This window comes from Augochlora pura, chromosome 1, assembly GCF_028453695.1.
Source record: "Augochlora pura isolate Apur16 chromosome 1, APUR_v2.2.1, whole genome shotgun sequence".
Classification (NCBI taxonomy): Eukaryota; Metazoa; Arthropoda; class Insecta; order Hymenoptera; family Halictidae; genus Augochlora; species Augochlora pura.
This window is the reverse complement of record NC_135772.1, coordinates 11,318,503-11,346,374: the sequence shown is the minus strand read 5'-3', so window position 1 is coordinate 11,346,374 and position 27,872 is coordinate 11,318,503. Positions and strand designations below refer to the sequence as shown.

General features: G+C 38.2%; 1 protein-coding gene and 1 long non-coding RNA gene across 5 annotated transcripts in view; one reads left to right on the top strand and one right to left on the bottom strand.

Moving 5' to 3' along the window:
* Window positions 1-27,872, bottom strand: part of Sesn (Sestrin) — a 248,374-nt gene that overhangs the window by 127,474 nt on the left and 93,028 nt on the right. For all 4 annotated transcript variants that reach the window (XM_078185892.1, XM_078185901.1, XM_078185912.1 and 1 more), the window contains one exon: window positions 27,822-27,851. In XM_078185892.1, the coding sequence (XP_078042018.1) occupies window positions 27,822-27,851 (30 nt within the window). The remainder of the gene's footprint in view (window positions 1-27,821; window positions 27,852-27,872) is intronic.
* Window positions 25,334-27,324, top strand: LOC144467829 (uncharacterized). The gene is made up of 3 exons (XR_013493725.1): window positions 25,334-26,432; window positions 26,660-26,748; window positions 26,822-27,324. It is a non-coding gene; the product is annotated as an uncharacterized LOC144467829 (long non-coding RNA).

Below are 27,872 nucleotides of genomic sequence, written 5' to 3'. Positions count from 1 at the left end.
AGATCTTGGGCCGGTTCAATTCCCGATTTCCTTTTTATCCTTTTTATCCTAGATAGAACGGCGCGCATCGGAACGCAATAAAATATCGAATAGCCCCGGAGATAATTGGTCCCGGCTAAGCGCAATCGTGGAGGAAAACGAAACGGCGCGGGGCGGCGACGATAAGCGGGCGTGTAGCTCGTGGCGGTCAGCGGCGAGAGATAATAATTACATGGTTATGGAACAACTTGCGCGGCACGGCGTGACAAACAATGCGAACGCGGCTCGGCCCGCTCGATAAAACAACCGACGAAGACGATACTGCCGGAGAGGATCGCGACGACGATGGTTCGGCCACCGCCGCTGCGAAGATAAACAACTGGCGTGTTCTGCCATGCAGTTTTCGAGCTAAATAGATAATGGGCCCGTCACCGCGTATAAATAACGTAATCGGCCACGAAAAATAGGTCTCCAGATACGCGACGTAAGAACGTGCACATTGCGTCGGCTAGACCGTAGAGACGCGAATTTTTTGGACGGTTCAATCGATGACAATATCGTAAGCAAGCGGACGCGCAGTAACATAGTTGTACGAAACAGATATTTGACAGGTCGCGGGAAACACTTTGCAGGAACGTATTAATTTAAGGTAATAAAAAAGCTCGTTGATCTGTTCAATAAACGTGTTTCTTATTACCGGGACAAATACGATAATTTTAGTAAAGATAGAGGATCTTGAACAAAATATTTGGGAAACATTACGTTGTCATACATATTTTAAAAGAGATATACATGTTCGTAACCTCATGTTAATTCAACAAACTCATGAAAGCATTTATCTAGCGGCTGTTAACTAGACAAAGTGTACACCTTATCTGGAGTTACTTTAAAAACAAAATTTATATAATATGAGAGATAAATTAGAAAATATCTTTCAGTTCCACGATTGTGGAATGTATTTTTTATCCGTGTATGTAAATGGTGACTTTTACGTAAAAATATGTGTGAACACGTGTGTTAAATCGGGAAGGTCTGTCTCGAATAACATAATTTACGAAAATCATTGCACGAAGACTGCAAATATGATTTAATGCCGCTAAAAACCGACAAGTGCGTCACGGTTACATAAAAAGTAAATGTTAAAACGATAATATGGCACTGTAAGCCAATTATAACCTCGCTAATTTAACACATCTCGATGAAAGCTCTTACACAAAGTCAAACAAGGCGCACGCAAAAAACACGTGCAAATGAATAAAATACGTGGACAATAAATATCTGAGGGAGTAGGAGCAAATTGACTTGTTCTTTTCCAGCGAGCTTTGATCTGTCCCTGTGAGGTATTTCTGGCGAATTGCAATTTGTTGAATGGTTCATCTCGAAGAACGAGCGGGGCAACGGGACGATGAACGTCGATGACAACCGTCCTCTCTCGTAATCCCTTGTTGTAACGCGAAAACCTGGCCGCGTAACGGAGACTTTGTTCAGCTCACGCAATTTTCTGCGTAATCGGCTCCGATAGTTCGACGGGAGTGTGCACGGATCCGATAAAACTGAAAAGAATGCACCGGCTACCGGTCGATAGAGTCTCTCCGCCGTTCAACTACCCAGTGCCCGGGCGATCCGCCAAATCGCGGCCTTAACTTATCCCGCGTCTTCCACGTGGAATTCGCCTTATGATCCTTATTACGATTTGTAAACAATCGTAACTCGCAAAACATGCTGGCTGGTACCTCGCGGTCCCGTCGATCAATAACACTGTTTTGCGTCGCGCTAACCATAGTCAAATTTTGTTTACTCCGTCCGTAAAAGCTACGCGAATGATTATTCGGGCTCTCCCAAATACAACGATGTATTTTCGTCGGACATTTAAACCATGCGTAGAGAGTGCCAAACGCCTTTAACGTATCTGTTTAGCCGGATGTTTATCAATTTATATAAAAGTTTAAGAAACCGAGGTAAAAATCTAATTATGTTGTGCCATAGGGCGACTCTTTTTCTTAATACCAGAAAAGCGTGGGAACGTAGCATTGCATTTCAATTGACACAATCAAATAATTTAGATTTGAGATAATATTAAATCTTAACTCGAATCTTTAATTTTCTAATTAAATTGAAAAATATCCATCAAAATTGGTAGGCTTAATGCACCTTGCTTTTAAATATGATCTAAACATGTTCAAATCTTCATAATATCATAAAAGCATATACCATCGTTTTTGGAAGTGTACAGTAAGTTTTCGAAGTTCAATATCCAACTTTTTCTCTGAAATTAAATTACTCAAAACCTAAAGGTAATGCAAGGGATTTTTCAGAATTACTTATCGGTTACTAAATTACCGATTGCTTAACAAAAGTCGCTAATCAGTACAAGAAATGTTGCTCGGACGTAAGTGTATTCGCAAGATCGCCTCCGCGGTTACAATTTCTAGTTGTCTAGTATCGTGCACGAGTCGGCACGTTCTCGACCTACATACTCGGCAATCAATGGCACGAACAAACAAAATTCCACGCGCGAAATTAACGGAACAACAACACCCGACGGCGACATTTTACGATCGTAAACTCTCGTCGATCGCCGGACAAAAATGATCGTTGAAAGTCCGCAATCGTACGAGAGTTTATCTCGTGCCGAATTTTGTATAGAATCATCGGTAAACTATTGCGTTTTCAAACAAAACGCGCACACGGAAACACGATGAATGGAAGGATGAGCGACGTTGCACACGAAATCGTTGCTCAATTTGTATGCCATGCATTTTGGACCATTGATAACGAATTCAAAATCAGATTAATCTTTAACATAACCGTTTAGTAATAACAGATATTTTCATTAATAAAATAATGAAGTTGTGAATTTTGTATTAATATTATTAAAGAATCCCCACATAGTTAAAGCAATTTAATTAATTAAAGCGATGCTAGAAAGTTAATGTTTATCTTAGGGGTGGCATTAGAGCTCTTTCGCATCTGAACCATTCTAGTCAAATTCAGTTTATTCAAATATATTGCAATAAAAATGAATTTTCAAAATTGGTCTAATCTTTTATAATATAAAAATTACTTTGAACGTTCTGTAACAATTTTAGTCATGTCTTAGAGTCACCATTCGAGTGGAAATTTAAATATTTAATCTAAATATTTAATTTAAATATTTCCAACTTTCACTCTTGACCATTCTGCCAATGTACCTTCCTGGCTTTCATTGGACAAACCTTACAGCGTGTTGCAGTTTCAAAGTATATTTTTTCGTCAGAGCATCTCAGATTTCTTTAAAACATAGTCTGCGTTGCTATGACGATCGACATATGCAGTCTGCGGGAAGATCTTCGCACACAGCGTCAGTTTCATTCCAGATTTCATCCCTGCAATTTCGCCGTTTTTTAAAATGTATGCGCCGCGACAAGAGTGCAAGATATTTTGGGTGTTTCTACAATGGACTCCATGGACGCATAATTCGTGATCAATGTGGAATAATAGTGCAGTGAAAGTGAATGCTAGTGTAACCTGTGCCGTGTTCCATACGTTGTGCGAGGTCAATGAATTATCTTTCTACTGTAACGTGGATTTACAACTAAATGGGTGAGTATTTTATTAATAATATTTACGAGTTTTTTTAAATTAAAAGAAAATTTATAAAATCTTTGTTCGTTACTTCGAACGCGGCTCAAAGCCCTTTCCTTTCATCGCGCCTCGGAGTGAGGAAGGCTTCAGCCTACTGGCTCGCGCGCGTAACAGCAGTTTGAAATCTCGTGCACTCGTCCCTCATTGGCTACTGTTTTTCAGTAATAACTCATTAACAAAGCCGTGAATTGCATTTTCGTAAAGGAAAAGGTTACTCGAAATGGCCTCAGGAATCCCTCATTTCCCGGAGTTACAATAATTTTGATACACCCTGTATAAATATATAATACTTTTATAGATATGGTATTTATTAATATTATTATAATATTAATTCAGTTCATATTGCAACTTCTGTTTTACTTAGATAAGAAAATGATGTAACAAACCATAGCTCTGGGAGCAATTTTCCACCATTTCTTATTTTTCTGATTCGAATACTTGTCATATAGATGTATATGCTCAAATAATACGTCGCATTTTGACCATAAAAATGTATTATAATCGCAAGCAGTAGTATCATTTTTCATTTTCATTGAAGAAATTCAAAAATGTATCTACCTATTGCATCAGTATTTTATCAATATGTTAATTTGACATCAAATCAGTCGATACCAGTTTGCAAGAATTCATAAATACTCCTACGCAAATACGTAATTTACCTGGCAAGAGCAACCGTGGAGAGAAAGCCTCGAAAATCTCGAAATCTGCGTCGTAACGAGAAAGAGATTCGTACGAATCTATATCGAAACGAGTCACGTATGAAAGGAACTATTGTAGAAGACTTTTGACGCAGCCGGTGAGCTGTGGGTAGCGCGGATGGAGGAGTCAGTGGGCGAGGGCAGGGCGATCGCTAAGGAAGGCAAAGAAACCGAAAAGATGCCAGCTGATGGTCGCAGTACCACGTATAATAAGCGGCGAACAACGCAACAACTCTGCACGTGTAAGAATGGTCCGCAACGGCCGACGACAGCGCTATCACACATTAATCACGTGCACCTTCTGCACGGCCAGCTTGTTTTCCGTCGACCAGCTAATTCGGTTCGCTTTTATAGTCAGCGAGCTCGGTTCGTGAAATTCTTTGGCGGTCATTTGGTGGTAAACAAAGCGAGTCGACATCGGGTGACACGAGTTTCGGCCGGCGATCGGTATTTCCGTCACGCTCCCTGTCTCGATATGGCTTATGATTTCCGATCGACGCGGCGGCGAGTCGAATCGAAAACACCTAACTCGACCAGCTCGACTTCTCGAGTCGAGCACCGAAGAGGGGTGATACGTGAGACCGGATCAAATAAACGAGAAGAAACAGTCGATTAGCACGTAGAGACGTTGATTCGACGGTGCCGGGCTCGCATAATTGATTATTACGTAAACTTTTGACCCACATGTTCTCCTCGAGAGACCGCGGTTTCGAGTGCGATCGAACAAGCAGGAAACAGCGCATCGCCGGCAATAAGAGCAACGGTCGTTCGTTCGCATTAGCGCCTACGCGTACAGCCAGTTGAAAAGTTCGATCGGAAAGCCGGCGATCGATCCGAGCGATAGTCGTCGCGAATGACCGAGATGAGCATTTAAAAACGCATCTGTTACTCGACTTTCGACTGACCCAGTTTCCTTATTTCTACATGATACGCCTAATTGGAGACATAGGGGAAGCGATAGAGTGGTTGCCGATAAAACTGCCGAGGTTTCAGAGACGCAGTCAGACTGCCACTGGCGCTTGCTGATGCGCTGATTCGGTTAGGTGTCGAGATAGACACGTTCTTTGTTCTCGTTAGATGAAACAGTGCCAATCGTACGTTTTTAAATATCGCTATCCATAATCTCTTTAACCCTTAAATGCATGATGATGTATATTTACATCAGTGTTTTCTTCCGTACATAATTTCTAAACGCAATAATTCGAACACAGTATGTTTTACTTTTAATAGGTGCTAAAAATATCTATCATAGTTTTTGAACGCAAACTTTCATGATAAAAAAATTTTTTTTTCTTTATTTTTCCCTTAATCTATATTTAAGTAACTACTTGTTTCAATTTATTGTATTTAAACAGGAAAAATCATGCATTTAAGGGTTAACATGCCAACGCTCAATCGATTAACTATTACGGACTTTTTATTTAATTTCAAAATCCTCAATTATACAAGTGATTGCTTTCTATCCATTGAATATTATAGCGCACAAGACAAAATTCGGAAAGTAATTTTGATTTCGATATATTCTAACGGATAAAATTTTATTAGGCTCCAAATAAATTTTACCTCTTCAGTTTCGATCTCATTAATTAAATTACTTTGACTTTGCTTCATTTCTTGAAGTTCTAATTTGACATTCCAAGTGTTCACTGTGGACACACTTGAAAGTTCTGATTTAAGTATTCTCAGCAACCACACACTCGACAATACTCAATTTCCTGTAGAAGATGATATTTTCGATAGTCACCACTTATATCGCCAGTTAAAGACACAAGCGTCCCCGAGCGTAGTTACTCCCATTACCAGCGATAATAGGGCGTTTGACCCGGCGTATCGCCACTGAAGTATAATCCACCCGATGACGTAGGCTCCATAACTTTACGCGCGTACATACATACACGCGTGCGTGCGTCCGTTTAAACGTCGTTGCCCGACGTAGGCACACGCGTTTGGCTCACGTGTGCGTGATGCACACTGCACCGTTCGGAGCCGGCTGAAAAAAGAAGCTCAGCGGCTGATAACAGATAGGGGACGCAGCCGAACATGTGATGGTGATTGCCACGGGTAATTGGTGATATCCGACCACGTTTCAGCTGAGTCCACAGAGATCAATGCAATTATTCGATCCGTAGTCGCGCGACTTATGGACATCAATGTTATCGCTCGCTTCGATAGGTAACTGTGCGCCATCGCCGGTTTCCCAGATTCGCAGAAATCGTATAATAGCATTAATTGTACGGCAAAGAAAGCAGGAAACCCTTCGAATTTCGTAGAAACCAATTTGACATTATATTTGATTTGCCACGTTACCAGCGCCATCGAATTAGGGCTAGCTAAAATGTTCAACCTTTTCAGTGCTTTTAATGGAATTACAAGGCATAAGTGAACTTTAATAAAATGCAAACAATTGATGTTAACAACGTACGTCTTTTCTTTGATTCTATTACAATTTGTACTCTTTTCAACATGATATGTATATACATATACGTATACATCGCTCTATTATTCATTTTACATCTTCTTTATTTTGCCAAATATCTACAATCTTTTCTTTCGTATTTGCGTTCAAGTAGTATGTAATCCTAAGTACAGAATTTTGATAGGACATTAAATTGTTTTATTAAAAAATAAACCAAAATGTAATATGTCTTATTCGATAACTATAAAGTTAATTATGTCCAGAAAAAAAATAAATTCATAGCAATTGAAAGTTGATAAGAATGGTTCCTCATTTGCAGAAAAAACCAACGCCAACGAAGTTCCCGGATATCTTATCGTCTATCGGTGAAATAAACGATCGTGTAATGAGACATAAAAGTCACTGGTCAGTGACAAAATTATGTGTCATTCAACGTTCCCTTGCGAAGAAATAGAATCGCGCGGCGAAGCGCAAGAATGCTTGCCCATTTCGCTAACGAGACCGCGTGGCCACCCCCCCCCCCCCCCTTATTTTTCTGCCGAAAGTCAATAGTCCGTGCAGGAAGCCATCACGGAAAATTGACTCTCAATATTCAATACCCAGCCGTGGTGCGTTGCCCGACACCGGGCACTGTCAACAAGGGCACCCAGTCGTCTGACACAATTACTGATTGCCAGTTCAGTCGAGCCGAGTTGAAGCGGAGGGTCAATCAAACGATTATGTGCCCCTTCTGCGAGCTGTCTTATCAAATTTTTCTTACCCCGAGAATCGACCCCCGTGTCTTTCTCCTTCCTCTCTATCCGCGTGCGCGAGGATACTTTCTCCGCTCAGCCCTCCCGCTCCACTTCGCGACGTGCGTCGCCGCGTTATCGACACGCTCGTCAATAAATCGTCGGACCGGGACCCTCGTTTCAGATAAGCTTCGCAGCGAAAGAATCAGCGGCATGCGACTGAATCTTTTTCTTTCTACAATCGAACGCATCTTCCCCTCGCTTCTTCTCGCCGCCGACCGAGGTTTTGTTGTTCCCAATAGCGAGTAACCACTCGATTCGCGTAATTAGCATGTAATTGTGCCGGGTTCGACGATCAAGCTTCCCCTCGCGCTGGCGAGTTTTCTCGAAGCTGAGAACCGTGATAAGCAGAGAACGCTGTTTGCCACGACTTCGAGCGCGCGGAGAATGAAACGCTTCGTGTTTCGCTGACAGAACTTCGAAGTGTTTGGAGACCGCTCTTGGGACGACGCGTTCTCCTGCCGTGGACGCGGCACCTACTTGGTTTCCACGAAATTTGGTAGGATATCTTGCTATACTAATCTCGGTAGTGAAAATCGTTTCTTTCTCATATATGCAGTAGAAAATGTTATTAATTTTCCTCTCTACAACATCATGCAAAATCATTTTCCAAAATTTTAGAATTGCGAAAGTTGGGGGCTTCAAGATTTCAAATTAGTTTAGTAGGATCGCTGTGCGAGTTTCTCTACTTTTCGGTATCGACAATTGCGATGAAACATTTAATGATTGTTTTATTTTTCACCGTGTCTAGTACAGATAGATTTCGACCATAATTATGCACCAACAGATAATATCCGGTAGAATTTCATGAGAAATTTCGATTCTTATTAGACGGTATTAAACGTGTGAAAACTAAAAAATGTTTTCAGTAGAAGTTGGTCAGTTTTCTATAAACTGGAATATAAATCTTTGTAAAGAAACAATTTTGCTTTATAAAATATGCTGGCTGCCTCGATTTTTTAAATGTTGAGTCGTGTTTTTGACTCGATGGTATTCTAATTGGTGTTGAGACGAATTCAAGGACCTTAAACGTTGAAGCAACGGTAAAACAATTTTAATCGGATAAATTGAATTCCGATATCACCGTGTGACGTCGCGCACGTCGACCGAAAGAAGAAAGATGCGTCAATAATCTCCGGTTCGTTTCTTCGGTTGTTCCGATTCGTTGTCCTCGCGGTGCTAATTATAGCTGCGAGACAGAGCCGCGGTTCAAAGGGTGAACGCGCGAACGGGGAGAAGAGAGCCAAAGAGAGCGGAAAAGAGATACCGCGTTTCTCTAGCGAGTTGCGTGGGTGACGATTGGTGGGCAGGCGTCACCGAGAGAGAACGAGGGAACGAGAAGCCGCATAATTAATCGTGGCCGACGAGTAAACAAAACGAAGAAACGCGGATCGTCGTAGACGGAAATCGCGGCGGTTCGATGGTTTCCGCGGAAAGAAGAGGCGAAAAGTTGTCTCTACTCGAGATGGAAGTGGCACGGGCGTTGATGTCTGCCTTGGAATTATCATATCGATGAATATTTAACGTTGGCGAGCGAATACACGCCGCTCTTTTCATTCGGCAAGTATGCGCACCGCGAAAATATGTATACTGGTTCGACGGTGAGCGCTGACTATTATCCTCCCTCTCTCCACTATTTTCATCTCGACCGGTTAATAACTGCGCGATAACCAACGAGAAAGATTGTACGCGGCTAATTATAACTTAACAAGGTTGTGATTAGTATTTCGAGCAGCGACATGTTTTCCCAGCACGCGCGCTGTAGTCAATTAAGCTTTGATAGCGGAGCTCTCTTTGCTCCTGTGGGAAAGAATTGTTCTTGCTGTTGCGGGCGAGATTTTTGGAGACGAAACTAATTAAAGAAGTAACGAAAGGTAATTGTGTATATTAATTGGAAGCAACTGATTGTTGGACGAATAATTGGGCATTGGTCGAGCATCTATTATTCGAAGAGAAATTTTTTTAGTTCCGAGAATGTGCAAGTTTCTGAAATGTGAATCGATCAAATATTGTACCAATGTAGAACAGTATTATTTTTCCGTGATATATTATTAAATATGTTTGTTTTAAATCATTTAAGAATACTTCACGGTTAATTTAATTTTTCCCGTGGTTTAGAAATATCCCCCATTTTACAAGCTTTACAAGTACAATTATTGCTTCAACTATTCTCTTAGGCAAGTATTACCAAAAATTAATTTCGCAGATTTTTGACAAGTTGTTGAAATCATGCGTTCCATATTAAAGTCTGAAAATACCTTTTTAAGTCTAACCTGATCTGCAATTGTCACTTTAATATTCTCGAATTAGAATCGAATAGGTAGACCGACCTTAGGATCACTTGTCACAGCAGTTTCGTGCAACGAGAGTCGATAGTTTATCTCAATTACAACACGTGCTATCGCCGTGAAGGTTGCTGTTGTTCTGTGACTAAACTTTCCAGAGACTGAATTACATTTATATCGTCGGTGTGTTTCCTCAAATGTCCGCAGGACGTGCCTAATGACTAAAGTCATTTCACAGTCGTTATAAGATCAATAGAGGGGCAATAGGAAGACCACTCTCTACCGTCAGATATTATGTTGAAAAGGAAATGGCTTACGCAACTCTATCATATTTTCTTTTATTATTTTTTCACGTGTTGCGATTAAAATTCGTGGGCGCAGTGAGTCTCTGCATTTATTTTTCTACGAGCGCATTTTTTACTAATACGCGAATTTGCAAACAGAACAACTAGAATACTAAAAAAAAATTCAAGGTATCAGTCTTGGCTTCGATGATTTCCAATTATAATCGTGTTATATAATCCAATTTCAAATAAGAACTCAAGGCGAAGAAAAATATACTTGAGCCTAACGCATTGTCGTTTCTTCGACACAATTATTATTTCAACAGTGTATCGCTCGCGTGGAGACCCGGACACCCAAACTTTCACGAATCAAAAATTAAGACCACCTGTTTGCCACGTGCTCGACGATGCGCTGATATCATTGTTTTTCAACGTTGCGTCATATAGCGTCGGCACACGTAAGTTGATTCGAATTACATAATAGGAGGAGGAAAACGTTCTGATTGATAAAAGTTGGGTTGCCGGTGATTATGACTGGAGTCTGCTACCGACGTTACTATCTTGAGACCGATACTTATGATCAATAACACAATTTAATATACTACTTAATATGGTACAATATAATCGAATTGGTTATTCTTAAACGACGACAACGCAGTATCGCCGCATTTAATATTTTAATGAAAAATCAAGGACGGCGTCTGTCGAACTTCAGAAAAAAATGTACTATATTCTTGTTGTGAATGTTGACCTATTTTTTGACGCTATAGATAAATATTACTTGCAAAGTGTTCGAATGTCGTACAACCTTTACGAAAAATAAGCCAGCATGATTTACGACTAGACTGCAGATTTATGTGTATGTGAATATAGAATATGAAAATAGAATCTTGTCAAACATACAGAACGTATAAATGTAAAATATTTTGAACACGCATCCAGATAGAAATAAGCGAAAGATTGTAAAAATATGCACACGTTACTTTCAAATAATGAAAATAATTAGCAGAAGAAAAGTGATAAGTAGACTGCAGACTTTATACAGTTATAAATAAAATAAGTAAATGCAGCTAGAGGATATCGACGTATTTTTATCATATTACAGTTATAAGTTTCTGAGTGACATCTGTCCTTCGGAACAAATGCAGAAAACTATCATTTATCAGATCTACAGTGTTTTTGCAATCATGTAACGAGCTTGTGGTATCTTCGTAAACACGTTTCACTCGTTCCTCTGTTTATCGTTCGTTGATTATTGGCACTTTGTTTTTCGTGGATGACGGGCCTCGAAACGTAAGGTCGGCGGTCCTCAAAACCGGCTATTTTAAAAGCTCGTCGCTCGTTTCCTCGGCCGTCCGACTATTTCTTGCTCGGAGCGTGTGAACGTAGCATATGCAAATCGCACGATTACATGGCCACCAAACGAACGGTCCTGCTGACAGTTTGGCGCCACTCTTTGCAAACAGAAACACGTGTCACCAAAAGAACCTGACCTCGACACAGGACAAGGGAAAGGATAGAACGTTCGGACCTTAAACGAAACCTCGTACAATACTGCGCACAATTCTGTCGACACAGGGCAAAGCGACTAACAATGGGTCACTTTTTTCTTTTAACAAACACCTGCTTTCGCTTTTACCGAGGATAACGCAAAAAATAATTGCCGTGTTTGGCGCCCATTTCAAGAGCAAATGTTAGTTGTATGCGCTTGTTCGTTGTATGTCAGTAAAATGCACAATACACTTGCAAATGGCTCTGTATTTTGTTTGTTTCGTGACATCTAGATTAACAAAAGCTATAATTAAAATTTACTCCGTCAATTAAAAGATTACTCATTGTAAAAAGAAAATAAAAATGCCGTAAGGACGAGAAAAAAATACTTTGTCAGTTATATGCCATTTGACCGGTTACAAGAGAAAATTTTAATCGTCTAACAATGTTTTCAAAGATTTCAGTCGATGTATCGATAATAATTTGATGTTAACAGTATTAAAAGAACAGATGAAGAAATTGCAATGTTTCAGAAAAGGTGAATTATTAAGAAACGAAATATTGAATCAAATTCGAAGATTCGTTCTATGACTAGCATAGTCCAAAAAAATATTGGCTAACTTTCATTTTCTATTCTTGCGATGAAATAAGTAACGGTTTACAGTTTACATAAAAGTCGATTTTGGTGCAGCGCTGTCAGCACCTGGCGAAATAACTTATTGTAATAGCAACCTGATTCCAAAGTGTGTTTATGAGAGGGACGTATCTCGTTAATACATTAATCGAACTCGTTTCAGAACAACAAAGTTGCCATTAAGGTTATTGATAGTTCGGTATAACAGCATCGGCAGTATGCCTGTCGTGTCTCAAAGTCGGCAGGCAACTTTACCGACGATATAAATAGACCGAGTCAAGAAACGTGTTCGAGCAAACGATGATGTAAACTATGGACGATAATCCATTCGTAGTCCCGACTCAAAACTAGAAGAAAAAGGAGAAAGGAAAAGAACTGCATTCCTGGTGAGAAGTCAGATTTATTAAATATAATAAAGTGCTCGAATACGCTAATATCTGAACGGTTTGTTGTCGAATCAACGTCTTCCACCAAATAATAGAATATCGACCATCGCTATGAAATTTTGCTAAAGTGAACAGGCGGTGTTCATTTATGTAAATGTAAAGAAACCGTAAAAATCTGCGATTAATTTATATTGTGTAAATAATCTGCATATATTTTGTATTTAATTATATTCCTCGCGCTTATTTCAGTTTACATTTCTTAAAAAATATTTTATCCTCAATGTCAACGTAAACATAATTATTGCCACTGATTCCTGTGTAAATTAATATAAATTGTTTTCGGTATTACTATTTAAGCCCAAATAAAAGAAAAGTCGTAACAGAATATGTACCTCGAATCAAGAAAATTCGTGAGAAAGACCCTAATGAAGAAGAGGAATTGTTAGAAGAAGCGTTAATTCATGTACAAAAAGTTCTGCAGTGAAAGAAGAAGAAGATTGAAAAAGTTTCCAGTCGTACCGTAACCTCGGACGTCAACGTAGCAATGCAGTGCAAAATGTCACGTATGTAAGTTTCATTATTTTCTTTGTACAGCTAATTAAAAAAACTTTACGATGTAAACTTACTGCGACATACTTGCAGTTCTTTGGACTATAAAATTAAAGAAACGTTTACGACGAACTCAATATTAATATAATCCTACGACGATAGTATGTACTCCTCGGAATAGGTTTTTCCGCGTCTGGTTGGCAGGCTGTTAAAAAAGAATGCGATTTTTTTAAAATTGAATTCATGAAATATTCATGTAAAGAAAACGAAATCTTTTCCTTCCTTCAAGGGTCATATCCAGCTGTAAAAGCAATTAATAAATCGCATATTTAACCCTTTGTATTGGAGGAATTTTATCGGATGATCTACTAAAATCTCGAAGATATCTATTCGCAAATAGTAATTAAGGATATAAAGAAAAATGTTAATTTTGGAAGTAATATCAAGTTATTTCGTTATGTTCCCTGAGAAGGGATAGCCAAGTACAAAGTATTAATAAATCTAACAAGGTTCAATAAGTAATAAAGTAAATTATGCGATGTTCTTCATATCGCAAGACTATAGTATAATATAAAACAAAATAGTCCATTTAATACTCCACTTACGTGACCCATCTTAATGACAAAAAATTTATATCTGCTTTGATCGAATAATATCTACATATGTAGTCGTTTTTACTGTTTCGTAAGCCTAGCGTTAGTTCTAGGGTTAATTATCAGAATGAGGGAATGACGACACTATAGTGGTTCGCAGCGCACATGGAACATTCGATTATCAAGCAGAATGCAGGAAAATCGTGGTGAAATAATTGGCCAGTGCGTTGCGGATTATATTCTTGCCGAGAAGCCGGCGTCATCGTAATGGGAACAATCTTTATCGCCTACAACCGCAATGACCCCGTAATTTCAATCTGAATACGACCGCAACTAATTACCACGCACTTCGACGCTACGGGCAGGCTGCGGGCGCGGCTGTGCGCGCAGCGTGCAGGCTCCTGAACGTTCATGGACCGGCTCGATCCAATCTGATCGCTTTTATTAGCATCCCGATGGTGCACCAGCTGCGAGTGCACTCGTCGCAGGATATCGGTACGAGTAATCTGGACGTAAGGCGATCGAATATCGTTCCAGATGTGCATGCCCGTGTCATAATCGTGCTCTAAAAATTTTTCTGACTGCGGCAAAGAGAACGACACCCCGCAACGTCCTCTCCGCGCGTCATCCTCGCCGTCACCAGCTCTTTTCCTACGCTCGCTTTTTTTCTCTCTCTCTTTTCTCGCTTCTTTACCTTCCTCCTCTCTCCGTTGTCCTCTCTTTTTCTTCGTTCCTTCTATCCCGTCCTGACTTCCCCGTCATTGCTACTCCTCGGTAGTCTACACGTGGCTACAATGAAACGATTGTTCCTCCGGCCGAGGCAAAGATGCGAGTCGATAAAACGACGTAGAAGTGGTTCATTGGGCACAAGTGTCCCGCATAGAGCACGAACGTATTACATTCAGTGTTTGTTTAATTTCGCTCGTCGGCGAACAGACCCGCATGGCATTTCCCGTTTTACCGCTAGCTTAGCCGAGGTCAGTTTTCCTCGCATCGCGCGAGCAATCGTTTATATTTATCGCAACTGTTCACGGACGGTTTTCAAATGCGGTAAAAATACTGTTAACATTATAGGCACATGGACGACTGATAAAAACATTTCGAAAGAAGTTGATCAGCATCTTTCGTCAACAAATGGCACCTGTTGCCAGCCATGGAGTCTGCAGAAGACGTTCTTGTATGTTAAATTACATACTGGTACAAGGTAAGTAGATTTTAATTATTTCAAGAGTGATTTTTTAAAGAACAAATATGTTATCACTATTATAATAAATAGTTCACATAGAAATAAAAAGGTGATTATTAATTATTACCTAAAAGTAGGAAACAGTATTTATATTAACAGTTTGAATAATATAATGTCTACACATTATTTCAATATCTGAATAATTATTTAATCAAGAGTGACTTAATACAAAATACTAGCGTTAAACCGAAGCTTGAAATTACTGTTATTGTTAGATAATGGTATTAGGTAATACATATCCATTCGTGAGCGATCTACATATTTTGTACGCGATCTGCATATTGTATAAGCGATCTTAGACGATTTTCCAGCGCAAGTTTATCGATGAAAATTAAGAAATTTTTTAATACCGTCTTTAACAAATTATAAGTACTTCAATGACGCCACGCGAACAATTACAAATTCCAACTTGATTTTCGTTGACAACATTGTACAAGCTGGTTTGAGACGACGACGCGCAGTAATTTAAATATAATTTACTTAATTTGATTGAGTAATTTAAAGTCTGAACTAAAGTTCAAATTTTTAAGCTTTTTGTGAATTAATGAATTCTCTAAAATGAATTTTGTTGGAAGGAGGCGAATAGATCGAAGATCCGTGATGGTTTCGTTACGCAAATCATTTCAACTTATTAATAGCAATCGGGATTTAGCAACCACTCCAGCCATATATGGATCCATGTGTGTGTGTGTGCGCGCGTGCATAGCTTTATTTTGCAGCGATCAGTCCATTGCAAACATGATTGGCGAATCTTGTGTTCCGGACAATAAACGTGAGTCCGTGTTATCGCGAATTTACACACAATGAAGAAATCGAGTTGCACGGATTTTGAAGATGATGGCGGACACAGCCCCGAACTATCGCCTGATTCAAACTTGATTAAAATTCAACAGTGTTGGTTGTATTATTCCACTTGTGACAAAAGAAAGAAACATTTGAAAATTTTCTGAGTCTATTTGCTTGATTCTATTGTTCATTGCAGTCTACTTTTTTTATTCAATGTTTGTTTCATTGTATTTATATGATTACGATCATTAAAATTGACGAATTTATAACAAAAACGAATATGTCAAATATACATTATTGATACTTTAAGAATTTAAAAATGCTGTCGTATGCTTTGCAACTTACTGAAATTAAGTAAGTTACCTCTTTACAGGTAATGCAAATTATTTTCATTTTGCATAAAGATCCGCAGTCTAATGATAATTATCATAAAGTAACGCTTGGTCACGTATATAAGGAATACAATACCATGTTTAGACAAAGAAATTTATGTTTGACCTTGACTCCTTAGATGCAGAATGTTTTATTTTGTATATGGATCTACAGTGTAACAATCACGGTGATTAAAACCATTAATTAGTATAACGTACTTCACAGAAATAATTGATATATTGGAATCATAGTGCACTCCTAATAAAAAATGCTGATAGATCTGTTAATCGAATTCTACATAAATCATGCACTACATTTTATACTTAGCTAGAGTGAAAATAATAAAAAGCATGAAAAACTATACTGAAATCATAATTATTAAAATATTACATTATACTTATTATTCAGATGCGTGTGATCTTTGAGCCTCGCAAAATACAATAATTAAAAGCTTGAACTTTACCGAACAAAACAGAGTAAACCAGCGCAATTGCATACGTACAATACATTATTAACGACGCTATCATGATAATTTAGCCTGCCAATGCAATTCGATAAAAACGTAAACTGCTTTTCAAATCTAGAAACGTTAATACCTAAGCCGCGAATTATTGTCTGCTTGCGTACTTTCAACGTTGTAAAAAAAAAAAACTTCCAGTAAAAGACGATTCATGCCCGTTTAGTATTCACTCAATAGAAAATGCAAAAATCGATGGCCGTAAAAATACGTGAGCGACTCCTGACCTATGCTAAAGTCTAAATACGATCATTTTGAGGACGGGAATTGGTGCTCGGGTTTCTGTCCGTTTCAAACGAACATTTACTGCAGCGATTAAATAGAAATGACAAGAAATCAAGCCCGATTTAAACAATGTACATGGTGCTCGGCCTCATCAACAGAGGATTTAGTTTATCTCGTTGCATTGATTAATACACGATTTAACAAGGGTCTAGTACTATAAAAATAAATACACAAGTTCTACCGACATTTATATCAAAAATTCAGTATAATTAAATTATTAAATGTAATTAAATTATTCATTGTAGTTATATTATTTTATTGTAATTATATCATTCACTGTAATTAAATTATTCGCTCTAATTAAATTATTGACTGTAATTAAATTATTGACTGTAATTAAATTATTCGCTGTAACAAGATTATTCAATTTAATGAAATTATTCAATTGAAACAATTCCGTCACTCACATACGGGTTACAGGGCGGACAAAATGTTAAAAAATTCCTGACCTTCGCCTCGTCAACACACCATTCGCACTTACTCGAATTTCAATCGTTTCATAACAAAGTCACCTTGGTCGGGGAAACCAAAATAGTACACTTTAATTTTTCCTGTTTACCGAAGTAAAAGCGAAAGACGGTCAAAGACGCTAACCCAATTAGCGCTTCTTCAAAGTGTCATTAACCGAAACGACCCTGGTCGGCTGCTTGTACACGTGTCCGAGTGGGTGCGATCACGGGCATAAAGGATGATGAGACGCGTGGATCCGTTTACTTTCACCGAAAAACCGCTTTTACCGTCGGACCTTGGCGAAATCGTGCTACATTATAGTTCGTTTGCTCGCTGGTAAGACACGACCTCGATGCTCTCGTGCAGGCTCCGCGGCTTGAATATGCATGCAAATTCCATCCTGTTTACAACGAGTATCTGGCAACCGGTCGACCGATCGCTGCGGGTGACACAGATACTTTCTTAACCTCTAAAGGCAGCCACGGTGCCGGTTCTGTACACTCGCAGCCGGTTATGCATAAGAGAGCTTGTATGCAAACGCGACTATTCCACGGGACAGAGTCGCTCGGATCCCAGAGCCCGGGAACCAGTTGTTACGCAAGAACGCGTTAACTTCGACTCATTCCTGCCTCGATGCTGAATTATCGGGCAGCGTTTTTTTTACTTCCCGTTTTCGTCCTGCGCCGTCGAGGATCCTCCCGGCGACTCGTCAATCTTCATTTCCAACTATCTCCCGCGTGTTTTCACGCCCGGATATTGAACTAGAACCTCGACAGCTTCCCCATCAGCTGCGAACATGCGCCGACTAAGCCTGTCTTAAAATTACTGGACGCTGTGCGATTCTGTTCAATGGGTTCGGAAAGACATTATAGAGACTGAGAAGGAAGCTAAGTATACTAAATTAATACGGATCCACGATCATTTTATCGACCATGAAACCATCAACGAACCCTGCAATCTTGTATCATGGGATGATAATAGTAAACTCAGTTCATGAAATTCTAGTCCAAGATAGCCAAATAATATCAAGAAACTCAAAAGTTAATCATGATTCTCTAATAACAAAGTTTCAATCAATTTATATATATAACACTTTTCTTTTTCTATAGATTCTTAATCGGGGGACACGAAAATTGGGATATGTACTTTACAAACCTATTCGATCTTTGTAATTTAGCATATTATACGCTACTACTATTCCTCCACTGTAAAATTTATTTGTTTTGACGTATATTATTATGTTAATGCGGTCGCCAAGGATTTCGTAGCTAATGCAACCACTTTAAAACAGACTATGAATAAATCAATATCAATTTACACACTTCATTTTTGAACTATAAACGCGGCCACAATAGAATTTCTGTTAGTCAAACATGTTGGGAGACAAGGTCGTTCGGATAGCACAGGTTAACGATTCCTGGCTCTTATTCGTTCCGATAAGAAAAGTCGACGTTCGAATTGTAAATGTTCGTTGTTTACGGACAACGATAAATGTGGACTCACGGAGTGAGTCGCATAAACATGTGTACACTGTTTTGAAAGAGGATGACTTTTTTATAATTGCTCCAACTGTTGTTTTCATTATAATTTTTCTGTATGAGCCAATTGTGAAAATGGGAAAAATATGTTTTTTGAATACGTGTTGGTAGACGTGTTAAGTACCAAAAGTAAAAGTCGTCAAAATATGTTCCGGCATCTCAAAAAAATTCAAAACCGTAGTTATAATTTAGGGATGGTATTCCGGTGTGAACAATGTTCGAATGTTAGTAGAATTTAATGTAAAAGTACGTTTGTTGTAGTAGATATTGCGCACTACAGTATGGAATTATGGGAACTAGTGAGTTGTAAAATTGCTATTTTGACTAGCCGGTGTGTCTGGTTGCAGCAGAGCGGTGGTATTCTTGTAACGGCGTAGCTTGCGGAATTTACGACGACAAACAATTTTATAACCATACTTTCCACTGCGACGGATTTGCTAGACTGATAGTTTTGCTACCTTCTAGATTGATTCTACAGTGTTACCTATGCTTGATTCAAGCGCGAAACAATAAATGAAAATTAGAAACCGTAACGATTTAGATGAGCACAGGTGAAATGGTTGTGAAATGGTAATATAATTATTCCACTTCCTTAAATGTATCGTACATTTTTATGTTCTAAGGCAATAAATATTTGGTCACATTCATGTAGAAAATAATTTCACAAAGTAAAAAACAGATTAATATACGATATTTTTAACCAGTTATTTTACTAAATAAAATACAATTGTACACATCTCATGAAATGCACTGCTTAAAATGAGTTGCAAAATTTTCAGTTGAATTTCAAAGCATAAAAGCACTTATTTTATGGTCGAAAGTATCTTCTATGGTTCGAGTGTCACGCAAGTATAATTAACGAAATATTGCTTTTGGAAAGCACTCGAAACACCTGAGGTATTAAACTAAAGTATGAAAATTGATTGAAACTCATGAATACACATGGAACCCGATTTCATTCCTATAGCGGACACCCATCCTATAGAGGACAGTAGCGGAAACGTAAAATGTGCGAGGAAATGGCAACCGTAGAAAATAAACGAAGCTGGACCTCGATCGAATGAACGAGAATGTTGGCACGAAGAGCGAACCGTTTCTAAAATTGATATAATTAGGTTCAATGTGTCCTATTCCACGTCGTGCTTCACCATTAGAACTTTATATAAATAGATGCGATATACCAGTGACAATTCTTATTCGCAGATCGATTTGATGTTGCTATTTCGATTTGCAATTCTTTGGAATCTTTTCGACAATTGTATACGAAGCTGTGATTCTCTTTCATAAGCTATTAGAAAATATTTCGTGAACTTAGAATATTGGCGGGTTGCAACGACAGTGCAAAATTATTAAGTGCATAAATTAATTCGCAGCTACAGCTGTCAATCAGTTGTAACTTTAGTTCGATCTCTTGTCTGCTACAGTGTGCATTTACAATGTTGATTTGCAAAATGAAGAATGCATCATGAACTGAACAGTGCTGTCCATAAAAATACACTAAATAATAATTACTCTAGTTGGAAAGTATGATAAAACACTATACTAGAATAAAAAAATTAGTTATAATTTTCGTTTCGGATTCACCATTGACCTATTCCTGATGAAATATATTTTCCACACATTGATAAGTGAATTGACATATCCACTTTTCTCTTTTCCACAGAATTTTCAACGCCAAAGGGTTGTTCATTTTGTTTGCAAAGATACAAAGTAAAAGTAAAATTATCCCTCTATCGATCTTGACTGAACTTATTCTATTATATCATTTTGTTAACAGAACAATACAAGTAAGTTAAACATGAATTTGATACCGCACTTGAACTTATACTGATTTTACACTGATCTTACACTAATCTGATACTAATCTGACACTAATTTGACACTAAACACACACTACACATACGCTAAACATAAGGTGCAATTTCGACCGTGCGACCTCCTTGTCAAGCACCTTGGATTATTATAGTGTCGGCGACAGAATTTTCGTCAGTGCTATAACTTTGCGAAAAAAATCATAGCGACTGAATTCTGTCCTCAAATTAAAGGAGAATGTCCAAACTTTACGACGCTTTAAACAACATGCTCGAAGAAAATTGTCTGCAACTTTATAAAGATCGTTGAACTTGGTATTTGTGACATCACGTTCATCCCGTCAGATTTAGAATAGTTTTAAAAAAGCATGAGATTAACACGTTGACGCCGGCGTCGATATTCACGATTGTCTCTGTGAGTCGGTGCCCGAAATTTACAAAAATTAAATAATTATGTTAAGTTTATAATATCGAATTTCTATGTTTTTACTATTGAATATCTGTTTATAATGTTCAGATAAAATAACATAAATCTATTTTGTAGTATCTATTTTGTAAAATGCAAGCAAAATAAACAAATGTACGCAGAATAAATAGATGCATTAACAATATGCGTCTAAACAGATAATGTATACAAATAATAAACGCATAAACAGATGCACGCCGGCGTCAACGTGTTAAAAATTAAAATATGATATTATAAAGTAGAGACATCCCGCTTGAATTAAAAAAGATCTTGATTTCATGATAGCTTTTAATAAAGTTAAAGCTGCTCGAAGATTGATAACTTGAGGCCAAAATTAGCGATGTGGAGCATAGTTAAGTAACAAACGCGAAATAGAATGCAACAAGCTATTTCTCTAATCTGAGAATCGCTTCGCTCCGAAATTGTTTCAAACTCGGTTTCTATTTCAGCGCGCTGCTGCATAATTTACATCAAGTTACGTGCGAACGTAGCCCCGCGCGGGCCGATATTGTTGTCTCGAAATTTTGGAATGAATTTCGTCATGCTTTATAAATTTTGCCGAGCTCAACGACCGGTCCACGGACGGACTCTGCCAAAAACCATTAACCCGAATTCTGGGAAGCTTGTCGCGACTCGGAAATCGCGAATGTCGCGGTACGGATCACGCGGTCGAACGCACGCGAAGATCCTCGATCGGACAGTGAGCGATCGACGGCCTCGAGCCGTCGCGAAACGCGATTCGCACCTGCGGTTCCGAAAGTTTTGGAAGAATCCATCAATCAGAGCCAACCGATGCGATCGACGCGTTAGGCGTGCAGACAATGATATACGAAAAATCTCATAGATAAGTTTCCAAGGCGAGACACGAAAATGGAGTCGAAGATGGGAACGCGCGTCGATGCTTTAGCGCCAAGAGTTGGATTTAGCGAACATTGACATTAGTGTTAGTGATGTCGACAATAGTATTTTGCGCCTGACGTCTGCCTCTAGTCCAGGTAATAATGGAATACATCCAAACTTGATTAAAGAATGTATATATATTTTGTCTAAAATACTTTGAACCGTATTGAATAAATCGTTGTCCTTCGGGGTGAGAACTAATTTTGTCACGTTATATTCGCGTATATTAAACATTCACATCTTTAGGAAATATTTGTTCGAGTTCGTGCAGTAAATACTGTGATGATCGTCGATCTTTCAATCACTATTCTATGCATGACTTAAATATGCTTTTGCTAATTGCTGGAATACTTGTACGTTCGATTTAAATATTTCACAATATTCTTTTCATCGTTTGCAACAAGGTTTTGTATCAATTTGATGATAAAATCGAGTAATTTGAACTTTGGAAATATCGTCGGTGCATGAATGAATGAATCATTTTGAATGAGCTCGAATCGATGTCATCATAATTCGAATGGCTAAGGCAATCTCTGAGAAAGCATATTTTCCACATTCGCTTATTGTTGTTGTGTCGCATATATTGTGTATTGCTGGAGAACAGTGTTTGACAAATTTAATCACTTCGTTTTGAAATTTAATGAATACATGAATGAAAGAATAGAATACACTAAAAGCAAAGCGTGTAAATTAAATGATAAAGTAACTTCGATTAGTATAATTAGAAAAGAAAATTGCAAGACTAGGAATTATATAGGAATACGACGTTAGTTGGCAATACTGGAATGCGGTGAAAATAAAGACACACACACACACCGCGATCAAAAGAGACAGAGGGTTCGATGACCGAGTTAAGTAGACAATGTGCAATGTCGTCGCAGAATTGAAGGAAATTATTCCGTGAGTCGGATTGCGCAACGTGGAGAAAATGATTGCGCGACTTATAACGCGAAACTTCCTTCCGATCCTTCCAAATTTTCTGATATTTTCCAAACATATCTAGCACTAAGAAAGTCGAATCAAATTTTAGTAACATTATGTCTCCAGTTACACCGATTGGCTTGAATGTTTCATTTTAAAGATCGTAATTATTACATCCAAGATAAAAAAAGTCACAAATTATTTTAAAATAAAGTTAAAAGTTATTTTAAAATGAAGTTAAATGTTATTTCAAAATAATTAATTATGCAGTGAAACGTTCCTAATTACAAATAACAATCATTGTTAGACCGTAGATTTGAGAATAGACACCGAATAGAAATAGAAATTAGTAATGTACTTAACTATATAAGTATCAAAAACACATTTAAAAATCGATGTTTTCTAATCATTTGTATATAGTATATAGATATGATCACTCAAAAGAACAATGACTAATGCTTAATGGCTAAAAATATTATCTGCACGCGACGACTAATTCACGCTTTGTGCTCGCACGCGATTGCGAGAGTAAGAGACGAGTCCCTATGCACGCATGACTTTATAGTTGACCCATCGTATAGCAATTGCACCTGTGTCCAGAGGGATCCAACATTAATCGGAGATCGGAATGATTTCATTTTAAAAATAGACTTGAACAATGGACGAATCATGCGTTCACACCAGGAAAACATGTCAGAGGCTTTTCTGTCGATAAATAGATAATAAGTCGACAACTTATTATCGTCGATATACAGGGTGTCCCAAGTTTGTAAACATTGATCATATAGAGCTTTATTAGGAAGTTATAACAAAAATTCGTTGCTTACCTAAGACCATTAACAGTCCGCACTTGGCTTGGTTTTACGGTACGTTAACGACTATTGGGCCCTTAGCTAAAATACTAAATCTAACAAATCTCATTAAAACAGAAAGTTTTGCTAAATCTCAATAATAGCCTGAAGCCACGTACCATAATGGTCCGTACCATAATCATAAACTGCGCCCTTGACAAGCCTCGGTACCCTATCGCGATAGATAGTAAACATACTTTACATAAACACACTGAAAAAACACAATATTGTTGATCTAAGTAACAGCAAGTTGATTACTATTCCTCTTCTGACTTTTTGTTACAACTTCTTAATAAAGCTCTATATGACCTATGTTTACATAACATTTTTTTCTTGTTCTGTGCCATGGAATACACTGACAAAGTTTAAACATTAAACTTTGGGACACCCTGTATAATTATGTCGCGAATTGTGTGCCTGTAGACGTGACTGTGATCTCGTCTACGAAATTAACTTCGACCGAGAAGATCAACTGTTTGCGAATATATTCTAGCGACAAGAGTTCCTGGAAATCATGCTGGAGAAAGGAAGATACCAAATCTATAATAGAAGATACGCCGCGCCAAGTCGCCCCATCAATCCCAGTTCATTAGGCTAATCAGTTCGCTACAAGTGTCACGATTTTGCAAGTTTTACAACACTGAAATTAATTAATTATAATGCGATGTTTCAAATTTTAACATACAAGGTGCTATTAAAAAATCTTCTGTAATATATACAAAAATTACCGTTGATATTCAGACAACATTTAAAACGTAATAATTTTCTTAGAACTGGACTAAACAACTTGTATTTTTCTTAAGTGATAAAGGGACCAGTATACAATTTTTTAAATCTTCTAACGCTTCTGACTTGATTTTGCGTTAACCGATTACGAGGTCTACAAAATGTATTTTTAAAATTTTCGTTATAAGTTTAAATAAAAAAGTTTTAAAATTTGTTTTCTCATTCCAAGTAAAATTGATATATTAATCCCTCTATAATCTAACAAGAAATTCAAATTGTTTGGTCTAGTTTTAAAAAAATGTTTCAAAGGGAAACAATTATTGCGTTTTAAAAAGTGTCCGATTATTAATGGGAGTCGTCGCATGTCTTAACTGAAGGAGGCCACTTAAATGTATTCTTCGTTTTCGACGACACGAAAAATATTTATGGCATATTCCGCACTGTTTCAAAAACAGGAATACCATGAATGCTGTATTTCTTTGGTTGGTTACTTTCTCCGGCTTTCTCGACGTTATCACTATTTTTCATCTGGTTAACACGTAAAATGTAACATGCCCGAGTATGCCTGAATCATAACGGTCGCACGATCTTGAACACCAGAACTGCGATGAAAATGTGTGCGTATAGTTGTTCAGGTTCCAAATAAAATATATCCAACTTAGCGTGCACAGCGAGCTCGCGGTTAGGTCGACACATTCTTTGAATCCGATCCCATTAGACAGAATTTCCTTTCCGACAACAAATAACATTCGACTCAACCCATCGATAGAGATTCGACCTAAGTTGGGCCGAAGACTAATTTCGTCGTCGCGATTGCTAATAAAACCATCGGCGAACTAATAAATCTGGGACAACGATAACGGTCGCCGGAACAATAAACCACATTTTTTCGCACGTGTCGCCGACGGACCGAAGGATCGCGCGTAATTTCGCGATCGATTATCTTAACGATCTGTTTCCGCGATCAGGCTCCACCCACGTGCTCGATCCGCCGTCTAGTTTCTCGAACAATCGGCCAATTATTACGAACCGCCATGAAAATCTCGTGTTACGTAATCCTGCGAAAACGATTTGACAGAAGTCGGGCCGAGAGAGGCGGACGGATTCGCGTAGGATTGCGAGAATCGCGAACTCTGCGATGACCGCGCGATACAAAGAATCCGGCACGCGGGAGCCACTTCAGTTCCGCGCGCGTTTGTTGATTTCGAGGCGACGCGAAAATAAACGTAATTTATACGGCATTAACGAGCGACTACAATAAATTAGAGTACGGACAGCTGCGGCCGGTAAAGTTGATAAACGAGCCGGAGGCGGGGCAGGTGTGCATACAACTTTAACTACTGTTTATAACGTAAAAAAAAATGGTAGTTTTCAATGCCTTTCGCAAGAACCGGTATTTATAACGTTTTGAACAGTTGGACAAGTTTATCGGCCGTAAATTGAAATATGTATTCGTATCCGTAGGCTGCGGGATGAGGATTCTAGATTTAGATTATTTCACGAGGAAAATGGTGCTGCGGCTTTGATGATGTCTACTAGCCGCGAAGAGTATTTTACACTCGCAGTGACGAGCGTAGAGCTACGGTAACTTACACGGGACACGTACTTGTTATGAAACCCGTAGCATTTTCATGAAGGAGCACCGCTATACAGCAAGAAAAACGAAACCTTATGGGCATTTCACAGATGTGAGTTTTGGACGGCTGATTATAGGCTAAACGATGCTACGAGTAAGGACATTATATTCCCATTTGAAAACAGGAAGGTCACCTTGAAATGTCGATAATACTAATACCGAGATAAGTTTTATGATATCACAAGACGTGAAATAAGGTAAGTTCGATTTGGAAAAACCTTCTTCCATGAATAATTTAGATTATTGTATCGTTACAAATGTATCATCCTATATTATTTATTATTATTTTATTATAATCCTTGCCTCTGACTTCGGATGGCTTCCTTCTACAACTCTATATTTATATTGTTTTTCTCCTATTTAAGTTAATTTATTGTTTTATCGAATCACCCTACATTGCTAATCCATTTTGAAATTTTAGCAGATGTTTAACCACCCTTTTCAAGAACAAAGAATATAATTCAAGGACATCGATCATCGATAGACCTAAATATTCACGCTTTCGATGTTCATGTAAGCTATAAGCATATCTTTTTCATTGTATACATTTAGTATGATTAGTATAATCCAAGAAACAAATTCGAAGACATGCACGTGGACGTCGTCAGGAGCAGGACACATTTTGAAGCTGTTTACACGCACCAACGATGTTCTTATTGGTTTCGCCTGCACCTTTTTCGCCGGGATTACATAACCTCTCTCACTAAGAGATGCTTAATCTGTCCACGGTACCGTAAACGAACACCTAATTTGTGATTCGAGGCACGTACCTCCTCAGATTCTGCTTAGAATTTCTAAGCTGCCGTGAAATTTTCTGTCTGCGTGCTTCACGATCGTCTTTGAGTCGAAACTATATACCGGCCACGGACGAAAAACGTTCGAAATGGAACGATGCATGAAAGCAATTAAGGTGATCGAAAAACTCGCAACCACATTAATGAAATAATTAATATATTGATAATAATAGCGACATCTGTTCACTGTTATTAAATCTGGAAATAAGAATATCGAGCAGTAACGAAGTCTAATGGAATGACATCAGAGATCAAGATTTAGGTCTATGTGGAAGAACATTTTACAGAACGTCAGACCTTGATCACTATTATCTGTTAAGGTGTATTGACTTATCTCTATTTTTGTCCACTGATATTAATCACTGAATAAATTATAGCACTGTGATAATGTCAGATTATCTATCGCTTCATTTTCGTTCTTTTCTTTCCTTAATTTGCAATTCAACTTTTTATAAACTGGACTATATAACTCGACTTTTTTAAAATATTAAATCTACCGAGATTTACAAAACGCGTTTTTTAATTATTTTTATTACTGCAATCCGTCATTTTTGTAACAATTTTGTACTCATACTTTAATAAACTAGTTATATCTAACATCTTAAGGAATTCAAGTCCTTCGGTCCAATTTTCAAATAGTTATCCCATTTTTTAAGATATCAATGTTCTTACCGCGGCGACTATGGATAGAAACAATATGGACGGCATATATGGAAAGAATTGTGAATATTTCACTTACCCATGAGGATCATGCGATTGTTTTAGGGATGATCGAGTCGTGTCAGTACTCACCTTTTCATCGAGATTATTCAAGTCCGGTAGCTGTAACAGAAACGTTTGATG